The sequence below is a fragment of the Saccharomyces kudriavzevii genome, assembly GCF_947243775.1.
Source record: "Saccharomyces kudriavzevii IFO 1802 strain IFO1802 genome assembly, chromosome: 14".
Lineage (NCBI taxonomy): Eukaryota > Fungi > Ascomycota > Saccharomycetes > Saccharomycetales > Saccharomycetaceae > Saccharomyces > Saccharomyces kudriavzevii.
The window spans coordinates 16778-37951 of NC_079285.1; the positions used below are offsets into that span (position 1 = coordinate 16778).

The following is a 21174-nucleotide window of genomic DNA, read 5'->3' on the forward strand; positions in this document are numbered from 1 at the left end:
GTTCAGGTGTAGGTCCAAATAAATCAGACATTTTTCGACTAGTAATTGCTTGCTAGGATAGAAAATTGATCGAGAAAATGGAGCGTACTCTACCCCTGGGAGTCTTGCATTGTTTTATATTTTTGCAGTCGTGCGCCCGCTCTCTTAATGTTGTTCGCAAACGATGGAACTTAGTTGGAAAGTAGTAGAAAGTTTGTCTAATAATTTTTGACGGGATTAGTAAGTATATATCAACATTATAGGTGGCTGAAAGAATAGGCTATGGAATAAGGGCAGCAATAATGTTATAAAAAGTAATTGAAACGAGGACGTACAATTTAGATCTTTAAGTCTGGATTTTACATGACAGGGTAAAAACAATGTATGCCTCATGACGGAATTATATCAATTAACTGCTTGTCTGAGATCATTTATGAAGCGTAGGTTTACGGTTCTATTATATTATTAATAGCATTCCAAATGCTTTCTTCGTTTCATGTTTTTGGATTGACATTATATTATATTCGTATATATTTTTACAGTTCTTTTGCTCAATAGAATTCGTTGTCATGCTCAACATGTAAGTCTCTTGCATACTGCGAACCACCTTTCGTGTCTACAGCCTCCGCGGAATCTTCCTCGATATCACCCAAATCTTCTGCATCCCTAGGTGTATGGTTCAGCTGAACACTTGGTGCATATTTAGTGTTTTCTAGATTAGCAAATATATTGGTCATTATCTTGTCAAGATAGTCTGGCGTATTCACATTAAACATATTCGAAGGTCTGACACTCAGTTTATAATCAGGACCATAATACTCATAGTATTCATTGTACGGTAAGTCTTTGTCCAAGACAACGTTATTTAGCAAACCGGTTTCGAAGCACCATGTCCTTGCAACATTTCTCATAGTATAGCCACCGCCACCAACAACCATCATTGGGATCCCAAATGACTTTACGTAGTTAACACAATTACCATGGCCTTCCATGGAAAGATTAAAGCAGCCAAGACGATCACCAGATAAGGAGTCACCACCACACTGTAATACAACAGCTGAAGGTTGATACCATTCCATAATTTTTTTTATTACAGGTTCAAACACAGATCTATATGTGGCATCATCTATACCGTCTCGTAACGGAACGTTGACGGCGTAATTCTTTCCAGTGCCCACCCCAATATCTCTCAATTCACCTGTACCAGGGAAAAACTCACCATATTTATGGAAAGAACATGTCATGACACGATCCGTACTATAAAATGCTTCTTCCACGCCATCACCATGATGCACATCAATATCGATATACAGGACTCTGGGGTGGTATCGTAGCAGTTCAATGATACCCAACACTATATCATTTAAATAACAGAACCCCGAAGCTTCTGATTTTTTTGCGTGATGTAAACCACCAGCATAATTGACGGCAACATCACACTTGCCCCTGTTTAGTCGAGCAGCACCTTCCATAGAGCCACCGCCTGAAATACTGCAGTACTCATAAAGCCCATCAAAGACTGGACAATCATCGCCGACATTGAACTTGACACTTTCTCTTTTGAACATTTCTAAATTATCCGGAGTGACCCTCGACAAAAAATCAATATACTCGTCAGTATGGAACTGGCACATTTCTTGTTTCGTTGCTGGCTTAGCCCTATAGATCTCCATCTTCTTGTACAGGCCATAGTTCATGATAAGCGAATGTGCCATTCTTATTCTGTGCGGCTTCATCGGGTGGCCTGCTCCATATGCATAATTCCCAACATCTGCATCGTAAAAATAAGCAACGCGTCTTTTGTCATTTGGCTTAACTGTGATCGGATCGAAAGGCTTTGCTTCATATACCATCGCCACGAATATTCAATTCTTCCCACGGGTGTCTGTTTTCCTCAATTTTTCTCATAACCTTTACGTATAAACTTAGCCCAAATTTTTTATACAAGTAAAATCGACTATCAATATCTTTTTCATTTTTTCCCTCTTGTTATAATGTATCAGGGAGGGTAAGAGAATAGAAGCATAATATTTACAGCACTGCATATACGATTGATTATATTTTATATATCCGTTATGATTGAAACACCTTCGAAATTAGCTCTCACCCTTTGATAATGATCCAGTTCGGCTTGTGATACACTTGGAGCGAGCTGCTTTTGTGCCTCCAGAAAGTCTTCCATTTTGACAACAACTTTTGTATCATCCTTTGTGGCGATCTTATCGAACCAACGACGTGTGGAAATACTTTCCCCACTAGCTTCGTTGTACTGGGAGACTTTGGTTTCTACTAGACGTGCAATTCTCGACATGGCGTTAAGCATTGCATCCGAACAAAGGGCATAAAAATCCGCACCAGTATAATTGAATGGGCATAGTTTTGCCAGCTCGATGAGCCTCACGTCGCTGTCAAGCACGAACTTACGAGTTAACGCCTCCAGAATATTCAATTGTTTGACATCCGTGTCTGGTATACCTAAATACAACAACTTGTCGAATCTCCCTGGTCTTAGCAATGCTTCATCCAATAAATCTGGCCTATTGGTTGCTCCAATGACAAAGACACCGTCAGCATCGGTGCTCATTCCATCCAGCTCTGCTAGCAACTGAGAAACTATACGATCCATGACACCACCCGAGTCACCTTGATTCCCACGCTTGGGAGCCACAGAATCAATTTCATCGAAAAAAATTACACATGGTTTGGCCTCTCTTGCCTTTTGAAAAACTCTACGTACATTGGCTTCACTTTCACCGATGTACATATTCAGCAATTCAGGACCTTTAACACTAAAAAAATTCAAGGAAAAACTTGTTGCGATAGCTTTAGCCACCAAAGTTTTACCTGTACCTGGGGGTCCATAAAACAAGATACCACTTCTCTTTTTCATACCTGAGGTAAATAGTTCAGGATGCTTTAGGGGCATATCTATTGTATCCATTATTTCACCTTTAACGAAATCAATACCACCTATATCATCCCATGTTACATTAGGAATTTGTGGAGCTCCAATAGAAACGGAAAATTCGTCTCTAGCTTTGGATATAGCCTTCGACAAGTCCTCTTGCATTATCAAAATTGATTGTCCACACCATCTAGACTTCCTGAGTTCTTGATAATAACGTGTTGTGGCCGTCATTCGTGCCGTTTTCACGATGGATTTGATATCCAAAGGAGTCAACCCAGCAGATTGTGAGGAGAGCGATGAAAAAGAAATATCATCTGCACAACACAATGGGACGTCTTGTTGGACATCATTGTTTAGTTCTGACGAAGATAAGTACCATTCAAAAATACGTAACCGTTGTGATTCAGATGGAACTGGTATGAGGATCTCAAATCTCATGTGTGATCTAAAACTTGATGGCACACTATCTATATTACTCACAGAACCAACGAATGTAGTTCCTGGAAATTCAGACGTAAAATCTTCCAATAGTTTGGACATTTCAAAGTTTATAGATTTTTGTAATTTTATTGCCTCTGGGTCTTGATTGGCATTTACGTCAAGTAAAATCGAATCCAAATGGGCCAAAAATATTACAGCTGGGGAAGTGTACGGTAGCACATTTTCCCATTTGGCTCTTATATAGCCAATAATCTTGGATGTTGAATCCATTTGTCTTAAGTTTGAGGTCAATGAAAGGCAATCGATTTCTAACAGGTGTACACCGAGATGTTTTGAAGCGAATCTCACCATAGTAGCTTTACCAACATTTTTGGTAGTAGAGTGGAGTAACACAGAGGCATTAAGAGAAATTCCTTTTTGGGAACAATTAAATGAAGTCTCTAATATGTTGATCAGCTGTCTCACATAGGGGAAATTATGCATATCGTAATGAAAAGTTTCGGCAAATCCGTAATATCTTTGTAGATCGCATTTCTTAAAAGTTAAAGGTCTTTTATTGATTATATTAGTAGTTATTAGTTTGGTGCGATGAGGATCAATAATGAAATGGACATTATCTTTGGAGGTAACATCAACCTCTGCACTTGTGACGATGAACCATACAAGGGAATCATTCTTAAAATACTGGATTAGTCCGCCATCGTCACTAGTTTCATCGGTGTTCTCTGTTATATTCAGATTGGCCATGCTAGAATCAAAAGTAATTGGGATTAGATCATCCCGGCAAAGAATTCTTTTGCTGTCGCTAAAAAAACTTTTCAAACTTGCTAGAATGATATTTTGAAAGCACTTTTGGGACTGCAGCCAGCCCCCTACTCTTGATATGGAAACTTGATTAGCAATTGGAATATCCGAATAGCCTATGTTAGACTTCGATATTGTTACAGTGTGGCAGTCGGAAAAGCTTGCCATAACTTTAGGTGGTACGTATATTGCATTTTTCTCGAAGCTATTAGGGAGCAGGAAAACGAACAATTTGACTAGCCTGATGCAGCCCATATTTGAGACTGCTATAAAGGATCCACTCGTGACGTCCAGGCGTAATAGAGTCTTAGCGTCCGTAAATGCGTATATAGAATCATCGTCATGGGGGTAGGATTTTGGACGAAGAAGATCTTTCAAGATTGCGTGAGGAAGGGACTTAAGGTTGACTGATAAAGCGGAATTTGTCCCAATTTTAGGTAATGCGTATTCTTCATCTTCGTTGATATACTTTTTGGTACTTAATTTTTGATCAATATCCTTGATTAATACTAGTTCTGTCTTCGTAAAGTCTACAAATCCCTGTGGAAAAGGTGAACAACTTAAGATTTGGCAAAGGCCTGATGTAAGTATATCTCGAGCATGAACCACAGTTTCTAGGGAGTTGATACCGTACTTGTAATGCAAAAACTGTTGTTGCTGAATCTCTTGCGGCAGTACCATTAGTTTCGAGTACAATTGATCATTAATCATGAACGCGACGCTGTCCAGTACGGGTATTCTATCTCTTTGCATCGGCTCAAAATAGCAAAAATCTACGGTCGGTTGTGTCGGTACAAACCCAAAAAGTTTGGAAGGTAAAACAATACTACAAAAGGGCAACGAATCATCCAAGAAGCATTGTATAATTTTCTTAGACGCACAAGCTGGACCGTATGTGGGCAGCTCAATTGTACCATATAAACCTTCAGTTGTATCGCCAAATTCCAGATATATATCCCTGGAAATCTTACAGGGAACGTATATTCCGGAAAAGGTAAACGTGAGCGATGCTTTCATGCTTTTCCGATGTACAGCTGTGTTTGGCCTAAGTGCTCTTAACTTACATATACCCATTCAACCGATTTATACTCTTTGTTCCCAACTTAATGGACTTGTTCCAATTTCCCCGATGATCCCATTTTCCCGGAAATAGTTGGGAAATTATCGCTGCTTATTACGTGGTGTAAGGATGCGTGACAACATCTATATCATATATAAGGGCCCAGTTATCTCTTTCGTAGTAAAACACTCTGCTCGAGAAGTTCTTTGGCCTCATTTATCTTTGCCGCCATGTAGGGACTCCCGCCCTTGTCAGGATGGTTTTGAACCATGGCCTTCCTGTGTTTTCTTTTCAGCAGCTTCTCGTCCAAGTGATTAATTTCTCTGGAGGAGATGTCCAAGATCAGCAAAGCTTCAGGTTCTGTCATTCTGGGTGCAAAGCCCCCTTGGTACCGGTTCAATCGGTTTCTGAGCTCTTCGTCTATCAGCGAGCTTCTGAACTTGAGGGCATCGCGGTAGCCTTCTGTCGGGTTTTCTATACGGATATTATTTAGTTTTGCTATGGTCAAAGGAGACAAGGTCCTGAAAACGGCCCAGGCACTGAGACCAGACTTAACGCTGAGGGCAGCCATTGTCACACCCAATCCAATTATAATAGGGAAAACCATTCTTGGATGCTAAGTCTTTGTAGTGTGCACTGTGTGTTGAGCAGTTTCTTTGACGATTTTTCTTGCTTGTATTTTTTTCCAGATTGCATCTCCGTTTTCCGGTATTGTCATTTGTAATGAGCTTTAGGTTTTGCAAATACGTTAATCACAGAATAGACTGTAGATGAGAAATGCTGCCAAGCATTATGGCATTGCCTAAGCAAAGACCAATAATTTATGGTACGAAAGTATGAGCTGTGCGATGCGTCGTTCCGAAGTGCAAAGCAAAGGAAAAAGCCAGAATAGATGATGCTGAGGCAAGCGAAAGTGAACGATGGCTCTACCAAATGCAAGAGTATATCTCAACAAATACATGCATAGAATACAACATTAGCGAATGTCTGTATCTGTGCTGGTTCCTTCTGCCGCCTCTTTCAGCGAAGTGATCCTTGCTGGTTCGATTACTCCTTCCTAATTCGGACGCGCTGGGTCCGAATTGTGAGGAAAAACAGCAGGCTGACAAGAGACTAATTTACTGACACTTTCCCTAAGTGTATTCAAGGTTTTACGTGTAAGATGCTGGTCTGATGCCCGGAACTGGATCTATATTCCCCTTCAATGTGGCTTGTCAGTTATTTTCGGCGCAAAGCTGCACAGTTATAAAAGCAGAATACATTCTTGCTCACCTAAAACTTGTGTTCTTGATCTTAAGCTTACCTGACACTCTCGATAAAACCAACTCAAAACCAGCAGGCAAACAAAATATAAAACTCGAAAATGAATAAACTACTTTTACCGGTAGTCGGCATCCTCTCACTGCTCAGCTTTACACACGCTCTTACACAAACGCAGCCGGTTTTACAGGATATTCAAATAAAAGATAGCTATACTAAAACCGATGAATGCACAGACCAAGACCATTGGTTCATTATAGAAGGACAACTGTCCATTCCCAAGGGTAGTCAGGAAAGCATATCATTCCAAGTTCCCGAAGCCTTCAAGTCGTTTCCACAAGAACCTTTCAGCATAGAATACAATTCGAACAATGTGGCCACGATATCGCGCCCCGATCAATCAACAAACAATTTTACTATTTCCATTCCAGAGAAGAGTTCAGAAGATATAACCACTACTTTCAACTTCCTTGCACAACTCACGTCAGACGCTAAATCTGAAATTACAGAACCAAAGGCCGTTGTGTATAGTTTCTATTCTGAAGGTGACATATTCAATGGCATCATCAATTATATTGCCAAGAACATTTCTGCCGTAACAACGGATGGTGGCATATACGAAGCAAATAATACCGCCTGGTTTACTGTTGATTTGCCAATGTCGACTTTCTTACAACCTGTCTATTTGACTTCTCAAGCTTCTTCATCCTCTGATTATGTATTTAATACCATGTTAACCAAGTTTGAAGTTGTCACTGCCGTTGATGCTTTCAACGAACCTGTCAATTCTATTCCATTTGCGACTGTTCATGATTACTCCACTGAAGATGAAATTAAATGCTTGTTTAACTCTACAATCAGTGGAGGGTTATACTTACGTGTGACATACTTCACTAAACAGCTGTCTAGCTCTTCTATATCTAACACGGTCGACTTGACATATCCTGATGAAAATACACCCGATAAAATTTTGAGAAAAAGAGATACTTCAACCACTTTGGGCTCAGAATTGTTCTCTGAGTCAGCTGCTAATGTCGGCTCCACCACTAATGATGAAGCAACTAGCTCAAATGTTGCTATCACACCGAAATATACAAATGCAACTCTTACTTCTCAGGCTCCACAGTCATCAACTACATCAGAAGTTCCAGCTGTTGCATCATTGAGTACCCAGATCCCCCTTTCTACAGTTGATAGTACTAGCAGCACAACAGTCTCATCTCTCATTTCCACTGGAAATTACAGCTCTACATTAAGCAGCGAACAAACTTTCTCTGCTTCTTCGGTAACTGCAGATATCTCTTCATCAGCACTTTATACAGATCCAATCTCAACGACAAATGCAAAAGCATCCTCAGCCCCAGGTTCTGCAAACTCAACCTTTTCTAATTCTTTGTCAGCTCAATCTGTTACCGAAACACAGAGAAATACCAGTTCACTAGCTTCCCAAATCATCTCAGCTAGTCCAGCCGTTACCGAAATTTCATATATCAACAATTCTACAACTTCTGAAACTTCTTCCGCTACTCAATATACTGTAGGCACTCCATACGATGGTAATTTCACAACAGCTACAGCTTCATCTGTTGAGCAATCAGCTACTCTTGCTCCATATGTCGGTAACTTTACAAATTCATTTGCTTCATCTGCGATTCAATCTACTACTAGTACTTACCTAGCATCTAACTTCACAGCTCCCAGCTTTTCGTCTGCTATTACTAATTATTCATCAAGTATCCCTATTACCTCTGCTGTACCTTCCGGTCCATTTGTTTCAAATACAACAATTGCTTCTGGGTCATACCTATTAAGTACTACGACGGAGTCCGCACAACTTACTGAATTTGGAAGTTTGGTACCGATCTCTACAATTACTACTGAAGTCAGCGCTGCCGGCAACAATAGAACTGGTGATCACAGTTTAGTTTCCTCGACAGAGACAGTGAAAACTACGACATACAGCACTTCAATTTCACTGTCAGAAACCAACACTAAGGACATCGCCGCGGCTGCTAGAGGCAGGAACGCTACTTCCAATCTGGCTATGTCTACTGGATCTCCTCAAGCCGCTGGTTACAGTAGTTTGATGTCAGCGTCTACGTCCATATTTGGTACTAAGGCCACTGCCGGTGCCTTTGGTAGAAACGATAGTTCCAGTTCGGTTTCCTCTACCGAATCAGATCAGTTTGTCGCTACTGTTACGGATAAAAATGGCGGTTACAGTGTAGTCTCGTCCACAGAATCAGCGCAAGTTACAGAATACGGTAGTTTGCTTCCAATTTATACCTTACAGAAGTCGACTCTTTCCACCGGTACTGGTGCAACCGGTCCCTCTAATTCAACTCTTTCTACCAAATTGACTCAGGTAACCGCTATTACTACTGATAGAAATGGCGTTTATAGCGTAATTTCATCCACAGAATCAGCTCATGTTACAGAATATGATAGTTTACTCCCAATTTCTACGCTGGATAAATCAACTGTCGTTACAATCACTGGTAGAAATGACACCTATACTTTAACTACATGTACTGAATCTGTTCAAGCCACAGAATATGGTAGTTTGGTTCCAATCTCTACAATGGAGGGTTCAAGTGTCTTTACTTTTACCGATGAAAGCGTAATTTCTGATTGCAGTACCACTGTAGGTGCTGCTCAGTATGCGGAGCATACTACTTTGATTCCAGTTTCAACCATAAAGGGTTCTCACATCTCTCTTTCTACCGATAAAAGTGTAGATTCTGGTTACAGTACCACCGTGAATGCTGCTCAGTTTGCAGAGCATACCACCTTGGTTCCAGTTTCGACCATAAAAAATTCTCACATCTCTCTTTCTACCGATAAAAGTGTAGATTCTGATTACAGTACGACCGTGAATGCCGCTCAGTTTGCGGAGCATACTACCTTGGTTCCAGTTTCGACCATAAAGGGTTCCGACATGTCTCTTTCTACCGATGAAAGCGTAGTTTCTGATTACAGTACCGCTGTAGGTGCTGCTCAGTATGCGGAACATACTTCACTGGTTCCGGTTGAAACTCTGACAACTTCTACCACGTCTCAAGAAACAAAAGCAACTGAAGTTTGTACGACATGTACTACTGGTACTCATCATTCTGCAATCGTAAATGCCGCTACTACTGCCTCAAAACCAACAAGTTCCTTAGCATCTCTTTCAACAGTTATTGCATGGTATTCCTCCTCAGCGATCAACCCTCCTACCATTTCCACATATTCAGGTGCTGCCAATCAACTAACCATTAGTATTGGTACTTTATTCTTGGGTTTAATCTCTATTCTGCTGTAGGAAGTATTACTTTATTAAGAGTAGAATATAAAGTAAAATAATAGTTCTTTTAACTTGATGCATAAATAATATTTTATAGAATGTTTGTAATTGTGATGATAAATTTTTTCCACCTACGTGGTTTCCCACATAAAGCAGATACGCGTTCTTTTCAAGAATTATTGCTAATTTACTCTAAGAATTTCTACGGGGGGCCTATTGGCTTCTAATGATGGCCTTGGAGTTACTCTTCTTATCAGGCGATCTTCCAAGTCTCTACCACTTAGCAATCGATCTTGGATTTCCGGTGTTACGTTGAAGTATAAACCTTTCTCGTCCCGTGTATGTTTAGACTTTTTGTACTTATACGTTTCAATAGGAAAAAGCCACTCTAACCAGGACGTACCCATCAGATCTTTCCAGTTGGCCATCGAAGAACCTAGGTCAAATATATTCTCCGGCTGTGTATTTGTTCCATAGCTATCATTGAGTATTTCCAGATCTCTTCGATATCTTCTCATACTGTGTAATTCAATGGTTGTTTGATTGTTGCAAACCTGGTAAATGCTGAAAGCGGAGAATGCTAAAACAGAGATGAAGACTGCAATGGCAAGTAGCGCCGTCCCTAAAAGATGAAGATCTATCAATTCACGACTAAAACTACCGGAATTGAACCACGTTCCGAGTTCATAACAGGTATCTATTAAGACTAAGAATGCGTAAAAAGTAGTGTACATGAGGAATTGAATAAAAAATTTCTGATTTTTAAAACCGGTGCACTCAGCAAACCAGGGGCAATGATGATCCATTTTCAATATACATATATCACACGATGAACAATGATGACAACGATCAGGCTTCCAAACATGGCAAATTTGGCATACCCGGAACCTTCCATCACGCTTTAAGGTCATACATCTCTTTGACATATACTCTGGAGGAAGTTCGAGGCCATTTTCTGCTGCTTTCAAATCATGAACTAATAAATCAGGGAAATCCAGAGGAGATCCTGGTCCTGTTGAAATAACTTTATAATAAGTGTATAAAGCCACCATCAACGTCGGGATTAGTGTCACCGCGAGAAACCACCCCGGTATTTGATGTATTCTTGTCAGCGTTGTGTACACAGTCCAGAAATATAAGCAGGACGTTAAAACTCTGGGGAAAAGTCCAGTTAGCGAAAACTTTTCACTCATTTGCAAAGCAAAATTTAATAAGTTCTAGGTAGGGTGTTTTGTTTTGTGTTTGAGTGAACTTTTTACATAATTTCTTAACTTACATTGTGATTTTTTTTGGAACCGCAATCACATCAATGCTTATTTTATTTTGATGGAAAAAAAAAACTAGTTGTTGCAGAGGGCTTCCATTCATGACAGTGGTAAAAGAGAAGGAAAAGGTTACGGTGAGGAACTTCTTCCCCATATTTTGATTTTCATACTTTGAAAGACTAAGTATAACACTTTATTTAGCTTAAATTAGCACTTCAGACGCAAAAATACCAAATTTATGAAACTTTAAGAAATATATTTCGTAGGTTTTTTGGAAAACTTGTTTTGGAATATTCAAAAATCTGTAGTACGAAGCCTATATAAATTCATTGAAAGTCAAGCTGTATATCTTTCGAAACACATAAATTCTTGTAAAGTTGCAAATTATCGGGTTTGATCTGTATAACGGTGGAATAGTCATCAACGGGTTTGTAATTATCAACATTGAGGATTTTTTCGTAGAATTTTTCATCAACTAAAACATCATCAGGAGCTATAAGCAATGCTTCCGTTATTGTCTCATCATCATCATCATCGTACAAACCAGTAAAATCATCTGCAATATCAACCGGCGGTTCTCTTATCACTTCTTTTACTGGGGGAATCTCGCTATTTTCATGGCTGATAAATATGGGGTATTTAGAGTATGAAAAGGAATTGATTTTTTCTTCCAGCTTTTGGCTTCTGTCTGAAATTATATGCAGGTAGTGATCATACAATTCTAACTCCTGCTTTGGAGATGTGTTTTTGTCCGGATCAGCAGACTCTATTGCCTTAGTATCAGCCCATTCCGAATTTTTGCTGGATGTGATCATCTTTAGCTTATTATTCAGCCAACTCTGTTTTCTGGAAGTAAATGGCGACACAGCTTTGTCCTGTTTACTTAAGGTACCATGATATCTTCTTGTTGAGTTCATGTTATATGCAAAGAGATCGTGAATCCAAGTTACTGATCTTGGTAGATAGTATTCGTTCCAGTAATTATCGAAGGCACCGGGATAACCTCTAACATTTTTTATAATTTTCTCTCTGGTAATATCGTTACCTGTTGCAATAAGTTCCTCATTTATCAGCTCTTTTATACTTTTGATGTGATAGTCATTCCACCAGTGAGTATAGCTTCTTTTTGGCATATTGAGAGTATATGCGTTATGCAAGTAAAAATCCGTATTCATTTCCCATAAAGAAGGAAATCCCTCTTTCCAGGCGTAATGGCCCAAAAATAAATTAATCGCATCTTGCCTTTGCGCATCGACAAAGGAATTACTATAGAATCTTTTTATACTCTCAATCATGTCCCTTGAGTGTGAACTCCACTGGTTTATCTTTCTATAAGTTTCCATAGTGTTAACTAAGTGAGAACCCCCATATTGTAGTGCAATTGTGTCACCCAAGTCATGAAACAATTCTGTCAAAATGTTAACAATATCAGAATCGTATTCCAAGTAACTGTTATCAATTATTCCTAAGGATTTTAATTGGCAGCCAAGCGCCCTTTTACCAATGACGAATTGCGCAGCATTAGTCCTATCCAGGCAATCTATGCAATTGCTTCGGCATATTCCCTCTTGGATCTTTGTAGATGCAAAATTTGGTCCGTTATGAAATATGCCAGTTTTTGTTACTGTACTTACCGCGTACTTCTCCAAGAATTCAATAACACCTTGACCATCTTGTTTTGAAGCCCTACTCATATCCCAAGAGGTGTAATCTATTTTCTTCAAAACTGGCAAAAACTCGTTCAGATAACCTATACACTGCTCGAATTCCCAAAGTAGCTTAGTTTCTCTTGGTGTCTTTTCTTTGGTCTTAATTAGGTTCAGTATTTGAATGGTTCCACCGCCATATCTTTGAAACAAGTTATCGAAGTGCAATGCAGCGGGAGAGAAAAATGGATCTACTACATTAATCCTAATGGGAGGCTTGGTGGTTAAATTAGAAGCATCTTGGGTCCAATATAGAGGGATTGACCCACGATGCTGTACAAAGGAAGTGTAGCGATCGCTGTCGAAGAATCCATTCCCCGGTTGATGAAATGGTGTCAAAATCATGTCCGTTACGATCTGTTCAGTCTCCACTTCGTTAGCGACATGACCTTGGTTGTTAACACCACGTTTCAAGAAACGTGCACCAGCGAAATGGTGGGACCTCCTTGCAATTAAAGTAATGTATATGGATTTTCCCAAAACTGAAACGTTAACTTGGTCAATAAATCCGTGTATGATGCATTGAAACCAATCAAAAACAGTATCAATACATTCAAAAATTGGAGACAACAAATTGTTGTTCCAAACAAACATTTCGTTATAGTCGCTTATTCTGGAAGGTATTGTGATGTCAGATCTGTCAACTGCTTTTAGTTTCTCCCGCAGGATGTTAGTCTGTAAGGTATTTGTGATGTCGTAGGTGTAACTAAAATAAAAAGTTTTTGTCAAGTCTAAATCCTTGAATATATTCAATAACCTTGCCTCATCTGAACTTTTTTCAGGTTTTTTATAGTTGTTCGTAATGGGAATGATATCAATTCCATCGATATGATAAATACCATGACCACCGATCACTGCGACTTGACTGTACTTGGTAACCATTATCAAGTAGTACCAACAGGTAAATTTAATGAATCCCAAAAGACCATAGCCTGTAATCTTCTTATGTAAGCCGTCCTCAGTGGCTTCTTCCAAACTTGCCAACACATTCATAATTTCGTTTCTAGTGAAGAAAACGTTATCCTCCAACACGCTCAATTCTCCACGAGGTACAGTAAGGTCAATTTCTAGAATGCGAAACATCGTTTCTCTTTTGTTGCTTCCAACAATATACATTCTATCCTTTGTTTCGTATAACGTATATTTGCCCATCACAAACTTCGAGGTCTTCCTCTGCTTGGTTCCAGGAGTGGTAAGCATCCCCCCACCCAGGGTGTGGTCTATTGCCTCGTTATTCATCCTTGCTTCGCTTCCGTTTGCTCTGCTTTCCTTTACTGTAATTTAAAACTAACCCAATTTCAAACAAGATCGTTGCAACTATCTGTAGAATGGTGCTCGGGTAAGTAAGCAAACGGATTTAATAAAGTAAACTAATGCAAAAGACTTATACAAGTTCACAAGCATAGGTTACATATTCATAATGCTGCTTTGAAGGATTTTAACGAACCCTGTAAGGATAAGTTGGAAATCATATTTCCGTTAATCTGCAACTGCCTTGATAAAAGGTGCAGAACGGTTCAGACGGGCACTTCAAGAGACTAGAAATAACTGGGGTACAATCGGAAAGTATTTAGCAAGTCGACTAGAGCATCAGTGGTCTACGTCTATCATATGAGCACAGCCTCCCCATTGTCTCCCCACAGTCACATTATTTTTGACAATTGATTTTTCAAACGATTGTTATTATGCGCGAAATTAAAGAAATTCAATGTGGGCGACATAATAAAGTAGATTTGAAATGTACTGCTCAATATAGAACAGAAGGTAATTAAGGGTCCTGTTTTGTCGGTATAAGAAACTGATAGAACATTCAAGGATGGTGAATTTCGATTTAGGTCAGGTTGGAGAAGTATTCCGCAGGAAGGACAAAGGAGCCGTGGTTTCCGGCGACAACCCAGAAGAAGAAGAAGATGTCGACGCTTCCGAATTTGAAGAGGATGAAGTAAAGCCTGTGCATACAAAGAGCAGAAGGCCTAAAGAGGATGCATTTACACAACAGAGGTTGGCGGCTATTAACCCGGTGTTAACGCCGAGAACGGTCTTGCCTCTTTATCTGTTGATTGCTGTTGTGTTTGTTATTGCCGGAGGGTGCATATTAGCACAAAATTCCAAAATAGACGAGGTAACCATATATTACCAGGACTGTATGAAGAACGCGACCTCATCATGGAGTGATATGTCATCTGAATACTGGCAATTGGCCTTCCACAAAAATAAGACGTATAACGTTGCACCACAATGGAGATTTGTGGATGATGAATTGGATGACTTCACAGAGCAAAGAGGAACGTGCCAGATCAGGTTCAATACGCCAACTGACATGAAGAAAAATGTATACCTGAATTATGTGCTGGAAAATTTCGCTGCTAATCACAGAAGATATGTGCTGTCCTTTAGTGAAGATCAGGTACGTGGGGAAGACGCTTCTTATGAGACGGTGCATGATGCAACCGGTATAAACTGTAAGCCATTATCCAAGAGCCCTGACGGTAAGATATATTATCCATGTGGGCTAATCGCGAACTCGATGTTCAACGACACGTTTCCTTCACAACTAGTCAATGTGGCAGATACTTCTAAGAACTATTCGTTGACAAATAAGGGAATTAATTGGGAGTCTGATAAAAAAAGGTTTAAGAAAACCAAGTACAATTACACAGAAATCGCGCCACCACCATACTGGGAAAGGATGTACCCTGACGGATACAACGAGACGAACGTTCCCGACATCCAGGACTGGGAAGAGTTTCAAAACTGGATGAGGCCAGGCGCGTTTGATAGGATTACCAAACTGATCAGAATCAATAAGGACGAGAATTTGCCGGCAGGCCAGTACCAGCTGGATATTGGTCTGCATTGGCCAGTACTGGAATTCAATGGTAAGAAGGGTATCTATTTGACCCACGCCTCCCACCTTGGCGGCAAGAATCCATTTTTGGGTATAGTTTATCTGATTGGTGGCTGCATTTGTGCTGCCATGGCATTGATATTACTAGCATTTTGGTTATTTGGTGGCAGAAGGATTGCTGATGCGTCGAGTTTATCATGGAACTTGAAATAAAAGAGAGATAGTAATTTCTTTTCTACATTTTAACCTTTGAAATATTTTTTTTTTTTTTCGTTTTTACTTATATATATATATATGTTTATGTTTATTGTATGAATGAAAATTTATAAGAACCAAATTAAAACCGCTAATAGCCCTGCCAAAGTTGAAGTAAACGACCTCATACTTGGATGCTGGGCCTCGTTATGAGAAACGGTTTTTTTCATTGCGGATTTAATAACACCTACAGTTCCCGACAAGGTGCCCATCCCGATGGACCCTGCGGAAGGGGAAGCGACTGTTACGTACTGGGAGGAAAACCGTTGAGCGAAAGTAGTCTGCATGGTAAGGGTGTTGCCTTGCCTGACGACTGTGACCCACATGGAGGTTGCCGGGCGGGAGCTTGTGTAAGTATGTGTAGTACCTTCAGTGATAGTCACATATGTGTCGATCGCCAGAGTAGTGACGGCAGACAGAGGAGGCTCCGTGAAGCCTGTGGAGGGGTCTGGCCTAGTACCAGTTTCGACTATTGCGCTTCCGGTAGAAGTAGCCGATTTTGCACTGGAAGAATGTGCAGATGAACTGGCAGATGAACTAGCAGATGAACTGGCGCCTGTGCTAGAGTGAGTAAAGGTTTGGGTCAAAGTCACAGTGGTGCCCAGAATATCTGTCGTGGTGACTGTAGATAGGTAGAGCCCTGAAGACAACGACGAGGTCGCGGTAGGAGCGGTTGTCGTGGTCTTACCAGTAGACGAGGTCGAGGATGTGGTGGTTGGCAGCATAGTGGCCCTGTTGATGGTCTGGGTCAAAGTGACGGTAGTACCGACATCGTTGGTGGTGGTGAAGACGGTGGTGAAAGAACCTGTTTGAGCAGTGGTTGTAGTTGCTACTGCCGTGGTTGTAGGGGTAGCAGCAGTAGCTGGATCCCATGTTGTGGTTTCAGTAACAACGGCCCCTGCAACGTTTGTTACCACGGTGACCTGGGTTGTCATCACTGCCATGGCGGCAGCCGACCACAGCGATAAAGCGAGCAGCAGTGAAACGAGTGACTGCGATAGCGTGCGACGCATCATCATTTTTTGGTTGGTTTGCTGACGTAGAAGGATGTGCTTTTATTCCTGAATAGTGGTATTTGATTCTTATATTATTACCATTTTTTTTCACAATGCGCGTTATAAAAAGAAAAAGCCCCATTCTCGCTTCAAAGAGAAATGCGATATCACCATGCACGCTGAGGGGGGAATCATAAGTGAGAAGCTTGTTTGCAATAATCCGACTAAAATAGTGACATTGAAGGGCATAGCACCGGTAACTCGGGATGTCCAGAGAATAGAAGGAGCTGATGACATAGATTGCCATTTAGAAGCTTTTCCTCTGGAGTGCTGATCATTCCGATAGTTTTCATGAAACCTATCATTTATCACGGTGTGTGGTGGTATAATTAGTTCATCCTAATTAATATTAGATAAAGGAGATAATAAACAAGAGGGATGTGATAGATGAAGGCGAGAGAACTGCTAGCTACAAGAGCGGTAAGAAGCAATGGCCAAGAACAATCAAACGTCTGCCGCTGGTAACAGCAGCTCCGCAGACGCGCGTCTCAAGGAAGAGGTCCTGACTCCCACTACGTCCACATCCACTCCTCATAGGATATTTAGCGTAGACGACGATCCAAGGGAGATTCAGAACGACATTAGGTACCTCGAGGGCCTGCATGAGGGGCTGAAATTTGCTCTTCACGCCAACAAGTCTAAGCGCTCTGTGAGCTCGCAATCACCTGCCGTACATAGCAGCAATAACACGCTGCACCACCACGAGCACCAACAACACTTGCCGCCGACCCTGGAGTCGCTGTCTTCTAAGTCACACTCTGTGCCAGACCTGAATATGGCGGCTCCTGGGTCTCCAAGACGTATGCACTCGTCCATCCGGGAGCTGCCTCATGATGACAATGACGACGTGGACGATAATGACGATAGCCGCTTCATCATACACGACGCACGCGGCCATGACTTACTGATAGACGAAATCAACTGCCAGTCACCATCGCACTTGGAGAACAATGACCAGGCATCAAACGCTTCGTCCACGGAGTCATTCACGTTGCGAGAGAGACAGGACGCCATCAATGAGACACACCCCTTCGGTATCAGAATATGGAAGCCTGCTCTGTACAAGAAGCACCGGTCCGTGCAAAGGACTGCGGCTCAGGATATACATGAGACGCAGTTGAAGACCATCACCTGGGAGGTGAATTGCTCCAATGTGCTGTGGTCTCTTTTGTTTGGGTTGCCCATTGCGATACTTTTCTACTCGGCGGCTATTTTGGTATTTTTATTGGGCGGCGGAGGGCTCGTGACAAACTCTGCCAAAGACTATTCCAAATGTTTGTACAAGCTTGCCAACTATTTCGTCTGGCCCTTTGGAAAGATGGTGTACTTGCTGCAAGATGAGCAGTACTTACAAGAAGACAAGGATGAAGGCATAAGCATGCAGCAGTTTTACAATTGGGTGACCTCATATTCCAACAGGCTTGTGTTCCACCAGTCGCAGGCCAAGCTGCAGCAAAGAGAAGAGCAGCCGGCCGCAACGGCGGAGTCTTCCTTGTTGATGCCGCCCGTTAATACGACGGCAACACCGCTTAACTCCAACCATCCCTCCTACAATTCCATTAGACACGAAATCCCGCATACAACAACCCAAAGAAGGTATTTCGGTAGAGGAAAATGGAGCTGGGGCCGTGTCCTTTTTTATACAATCTACCATCTCGCCTTACAACCCGTTCTTGCCCTCTTGTCTCTTTGTTTATGGCTCCTGGTGTTTACTATCCCCATGAGTAACGTCCTTTGGCAAATTATGTACCATTGTAGGAGACATCCGTTGGCACTAGGCTTCAAAAACATTGAAAACTCATCCCAGTCGCACGAGAATACAATCATCCAGCAGCAGTTGAACAAGAATATTCTTTTGTGTACGTTTCGTGCTGCTGGCTGGCATTATTATAAATTCACAGTTGATGGTACAAACGTTATTGTTGTTAATTTAATTTCCATTGTTTTCTTCACGATTTTCGATTTCTATGTTTTGAAAAATTTCCTTCATTTGGATACGTGGTTCACCGATGAATCTTCAATCTTTATTCTGTGTTTGACTTCTACCATTCCATTAGCATTCTACATCGGCCAAGCAGTCGCATCGATATCTGCTCAGACTTCCATGGGTGTCGGCGCTGTCATTAATGCATTTTTCTCGACTATTGTGGAAATCTTCCTCTATTGCGTCGCGTTGCAGCAACGGAAGGGACTGTTAGTGGAGGGATCTATGATTGGCTCCATTTTAGGTGCCGTATTATTATTGCCAGGGTTGTCCATGTGTGGTGGTGCACTGAATAGGAAAACCCAAAGGTACAATCCTGCGAGCGCTGGTGTCTCTTCTGCATTATTAATCTTTTCCATGATTGTGATGTTCGTCCCAACCGTTTTATACGAAATATACGGGGGGTATTCTGTAAACTGTGCAGATGCTGCTAACGATCGCGACTGTACTTTCTCGCATCCTCCCTTGAAATTCAACCATCTGTTCACCCACGTCATTCAACCTATGTCCATATCCTGCGCCATTGTTCTGTTCTGTGCTTATATGATTGGGTTGTGGTTTACCCTCAGAACTCATGCAAAAATGATCTGGCAATTACCTATCACGGATCCAGCCTCGACCGCACCTGAACAACAAGAACAGGGTTCTCATGACGCACCAAATTGGTCAAGAAGCAAGTCTACTTGTATTTTACTCATGTCCACACTTTTGTACGCAATAATTGCAGAAATTCTTGTGTCCTGTGTGGATTCTGTCCTAGAGGATGTCCCTTCTTTGAATCCAAAATTCCTGGGCCTCACTATATTTGCGCTAGTTCCGAATACCACAGAATTCTTAAATGCCATCTCCTTTGCCATTCATGGTAACGTGGCGCTATCGATGGAAATTGGTAGTGCCTATGCCTTACAAGTTTGCCTTTTGCAAATTCCCGCTTTGGTCATTTATTCCATTTTCTACACATGGAACGTGAAGAAGTCCATGATCAACATCAGAACAGAGATGTTTCCCCTAGTTTTTCCCCGTTGGGACATCTTCGGTGCTATGACGAGTGTTTTTATGTTCACCTATTTATATGCTGAGGGGAAGAGCAATTACTTCAAGGGTTCCATGTTGATCTTACTATACATAATCATTGTTGTGGGATTCTACTTCCAAGGAGCCCTTTCGGACTAGAGAGAGACCAAACTCATCTTTTCACCTGGTCATATATACAGAAATTTTTTCTCATTATATCTATACTTTTATGTTTGTCTTTTGTACTTTTAAATAGCCCTCCATTAAATTAATTACCCGCAACGGCACCTAGGATCTCTTAACCCAATATATTCAAGATTGAAATGTCTACATGCCTCAAGAAGGGTCTTCCTCGAGAAACATGGACTAGAGCAAATTTCGCCCATCTTTCATTCCTCTTTGAACTACACCATTGGATTCTTTTCTAGTCTCATGTTGTGGAAAGTCTCCAGGATGTTTTTTGGTGGCTTAGCGGCACTAACAACAATATCGGTTGCGACCCTTTATCACTACCAAAACCGCTTAGTCTACCCATCATGGGCCCAAGGCGCCAGGAATCATGTTGATACTCCTGGTTCTCGTGGGATACCGTACGAAGGGCTTACTTTAATTACCCAAGACCACATCAAGCTCGAAGCGTGGGATATTAAAAATGAAAACTCAACAAGTACCGTGTTGATCCTATGTCCTAATGCTGGTAATATAGGATATTTTATACCAATAATCGATATTTTTTACCGCCAATTTGGAATGAGTGTCTTTATTTATTCGTACCGAGGCTATGGTAACTCGGAAGGTTCACCCAATGAACAAGGTTTGAAATTAGACGCCGATTGTGTCATATCGCACCTATCAACTGACCCATTTCATGCCAAGAAGAAACTGGTGCTGTATGGCAGATCGCTAGGTGGCGCTAATGCCCTTTACATTGCTTCGAAATTCCGTGATTTGTGCGATGGCGTTATACTGGAGAATACATTTTTAAGCATTCGAAAGGTTATTCCGTACATTTTTCCCTTTTTCAAAAGGTTTACACTTTTATGTCATGAAATCTGGAATTCGGAAGGTCTTATGGGAAGCTGTAGTTCAGAAACGCCATTCTTGTTTCTAAGCGGGTTAAAGGATGAAATTGTGCCACCCTTCCACATGAGGAAATTATACGAGACATGTCCTAGCGTAAACAAGAAGATTTTCGAATTTCCACTTGGCTCACACAACGATACTATTATTCAAGACGGGTACTGGGATATAATAAGAGATTTTTTAATGGAGAGAGGCTTTATCTAGAAGAGATCATCAAGACTATTTT

General features: G+C 41.1%; 10 protein-coding genes across 10 annotated transcripts; 4 read left to right on the forward strand and 6 right to left on the reverse strand.

Annotated features, from left to right (window-relative positions):
* Nucleotides 1-530: 530 nt before the first annotated feature.
* On the reverse strand, nucleotides 531-1832 carry RPD3 (histone deacetylase RPD3; the record flags this gene model as incomplete). Its single annotated transcript, XM_056230587.1, has 1 exon — nucleotides 531-1832. The coding sequence occupies one exon, from the start codon at nucleotides 1830-1832 to the stop codon at nucleotides 531-533; it is 1302 nt and encodes a 433-aa protein (XP_056084491.1).
* A 209-nt stretch (nucleotides 1833-2041) lies between these two features.
* On the reverse strand, nucleotides 2042-5149 carry PEX6 (AAA family ATPase peroxin 6; the record flags this gene model as incomplete). Its single annotated transcript, XM_056230588.1, has 1 exon — nucleotides 2042-5149. The coding sequence occupies one exon, from the start codon at nucleotides 5147-5149 to the stop codon at nucleotides 2042-2044; it is 3108 nt and encodes a 1035-aa protein (XP_056084492.1).
* Nucleotides 5150-5358: 209 nt separating this feature from the next.
* On the reverse strand, nucleotides 5359-5799 carry MDJ2 (Mdj2p; the record flags this gene model as incomplete). The annotated part of the gene is made up of 1 exon (XM_056230589.1): nucleotides 5359-5799. One exon carries the CDS (start codon nucleotides 5797-5799, stop codon nucleotides 5359-5361), a length of 441 nt encoding a protein of 146 aa, XP_056084493.1.
* Nucleotides 5800-6555: 756 nt separating this feature from the next.
* Nucleotides 6556-9756, forward strand: EGT2 (Egt2p; the record flags this gene model as incomplete). Its single annotated transcript, XM_056230590.1, has 1 exon — nucleotides 6556-9756. The coding sequence occupies one exon, from the start codon at nucleotides 6556-6558 to the stop codon at nucleotides 9754-9756; it is 3201 nt and encodes a 1066-aa protein (XP_056084494.1).
* Nucleotides 9757-9920: 164 nt separating this feature from the next.
* Nucleotides 9921-10931, reverse strand: PFA3 (palmitoyltransferase PFA3; the record flags this gene model as incomplete). Its single annotated transcript, XM_056230591.1, has 1 exon — nucleotides 9921-10931. The coding sequence occupies one exon, from the start codon at nucleotides 10929-10931 to the stop codon at nucleotides 9921-9923; it is 1011 nt and encodes a 336-aa protein (XP_056084495.1).
* Nucleotides 10932-11329: 398 nt separating this feature from the next.
* FIG4 (phosphatidylinositol-3,5-bisphosphate 5-phosphatase) lies at nucleotides 11330-13948 on the reverse strand (the record flags this gene model as incomplete). The annotated part of the gene is made up of 1 exon (XM_056230593.1): nucleotides 11330-13948. The coding sequence occupies one exon, from the start codon at nucleotides 13946-13948 to the stop codon at nucleotides 11330-11332; it is 2619 nt and encodes an 872-aa protein (XP_056084496.1).
* A 577-nt stretch (nucleotides 13949-14525) lies between these two features.
* On the forward strand, nucleotides 14526-15770 carry LEM3 (Lem3p; the record flags this gene model as incomplete). The annotated part of the gene is made up of 1 exon (XM_056230594.1): nucleotides 14526-15770. The coding sequence occupies one exon, from the start codon at nucleotides 14526-14528 to the stop codon at nucleotides 15768-15770; it is 1245 nt and encodes a 414-aa protein (XP_056084497.1).
* A 110-nt stretch (nucleotides 15771-15880) lies between these two features.
* KRE1 (Kre1p) lies at nucleotides 15881-16828 on the reverse strand (the record flags this gene model as incomplete). The annotated part of the gene is made up of 1 exon (XM_056230595.1): nucleotides 15881-16828. One exon carries the CDS (start codon nucleotides 16826-16828, stop codon nucleotides 15881-15883), a length of 948 nt encoding a protein of 315 aa, XP_056084498.1.
* A 469-nt stretch (nucleotides 16829-17297) lies between these two features.
* VNX1 (calcium/hydrogen antiporter) lies at nucleotides 17298-20024 on the forward strand (the record flags this gene model as incomplete). Its single annotated transcript, XM_056230596.1, has 1 exon — nucleotides 17298-20024. One exon carries the CDS (start codon nucleotides 17298-17300, stop codon nucleotides 20022-20024), a length of 2727 nt encoding a protein of 908 aa, XP_056084499.1.
* Nucleotides 20025-20297: 273 nt separating this feature from the next.
* On the forward strand, nucleotides 20298-21152 carry SKDI14G0150 (uncharacterized protein; the record flags this gene model as incomplete). Its single annotated transcript, XM_056230597.1, has 1 exon — nucleotides 20298-21152. The coding sequence occupies one exon, from the start codon at nucleotides 20298-20300 to the stop codon at nucleotides 21150-21152; it is 855 nt and encodes a 284-aa protein (XP_056084500.1).
* Nucleotides 21153-21174: the final 22 nt, after the last annotated feature.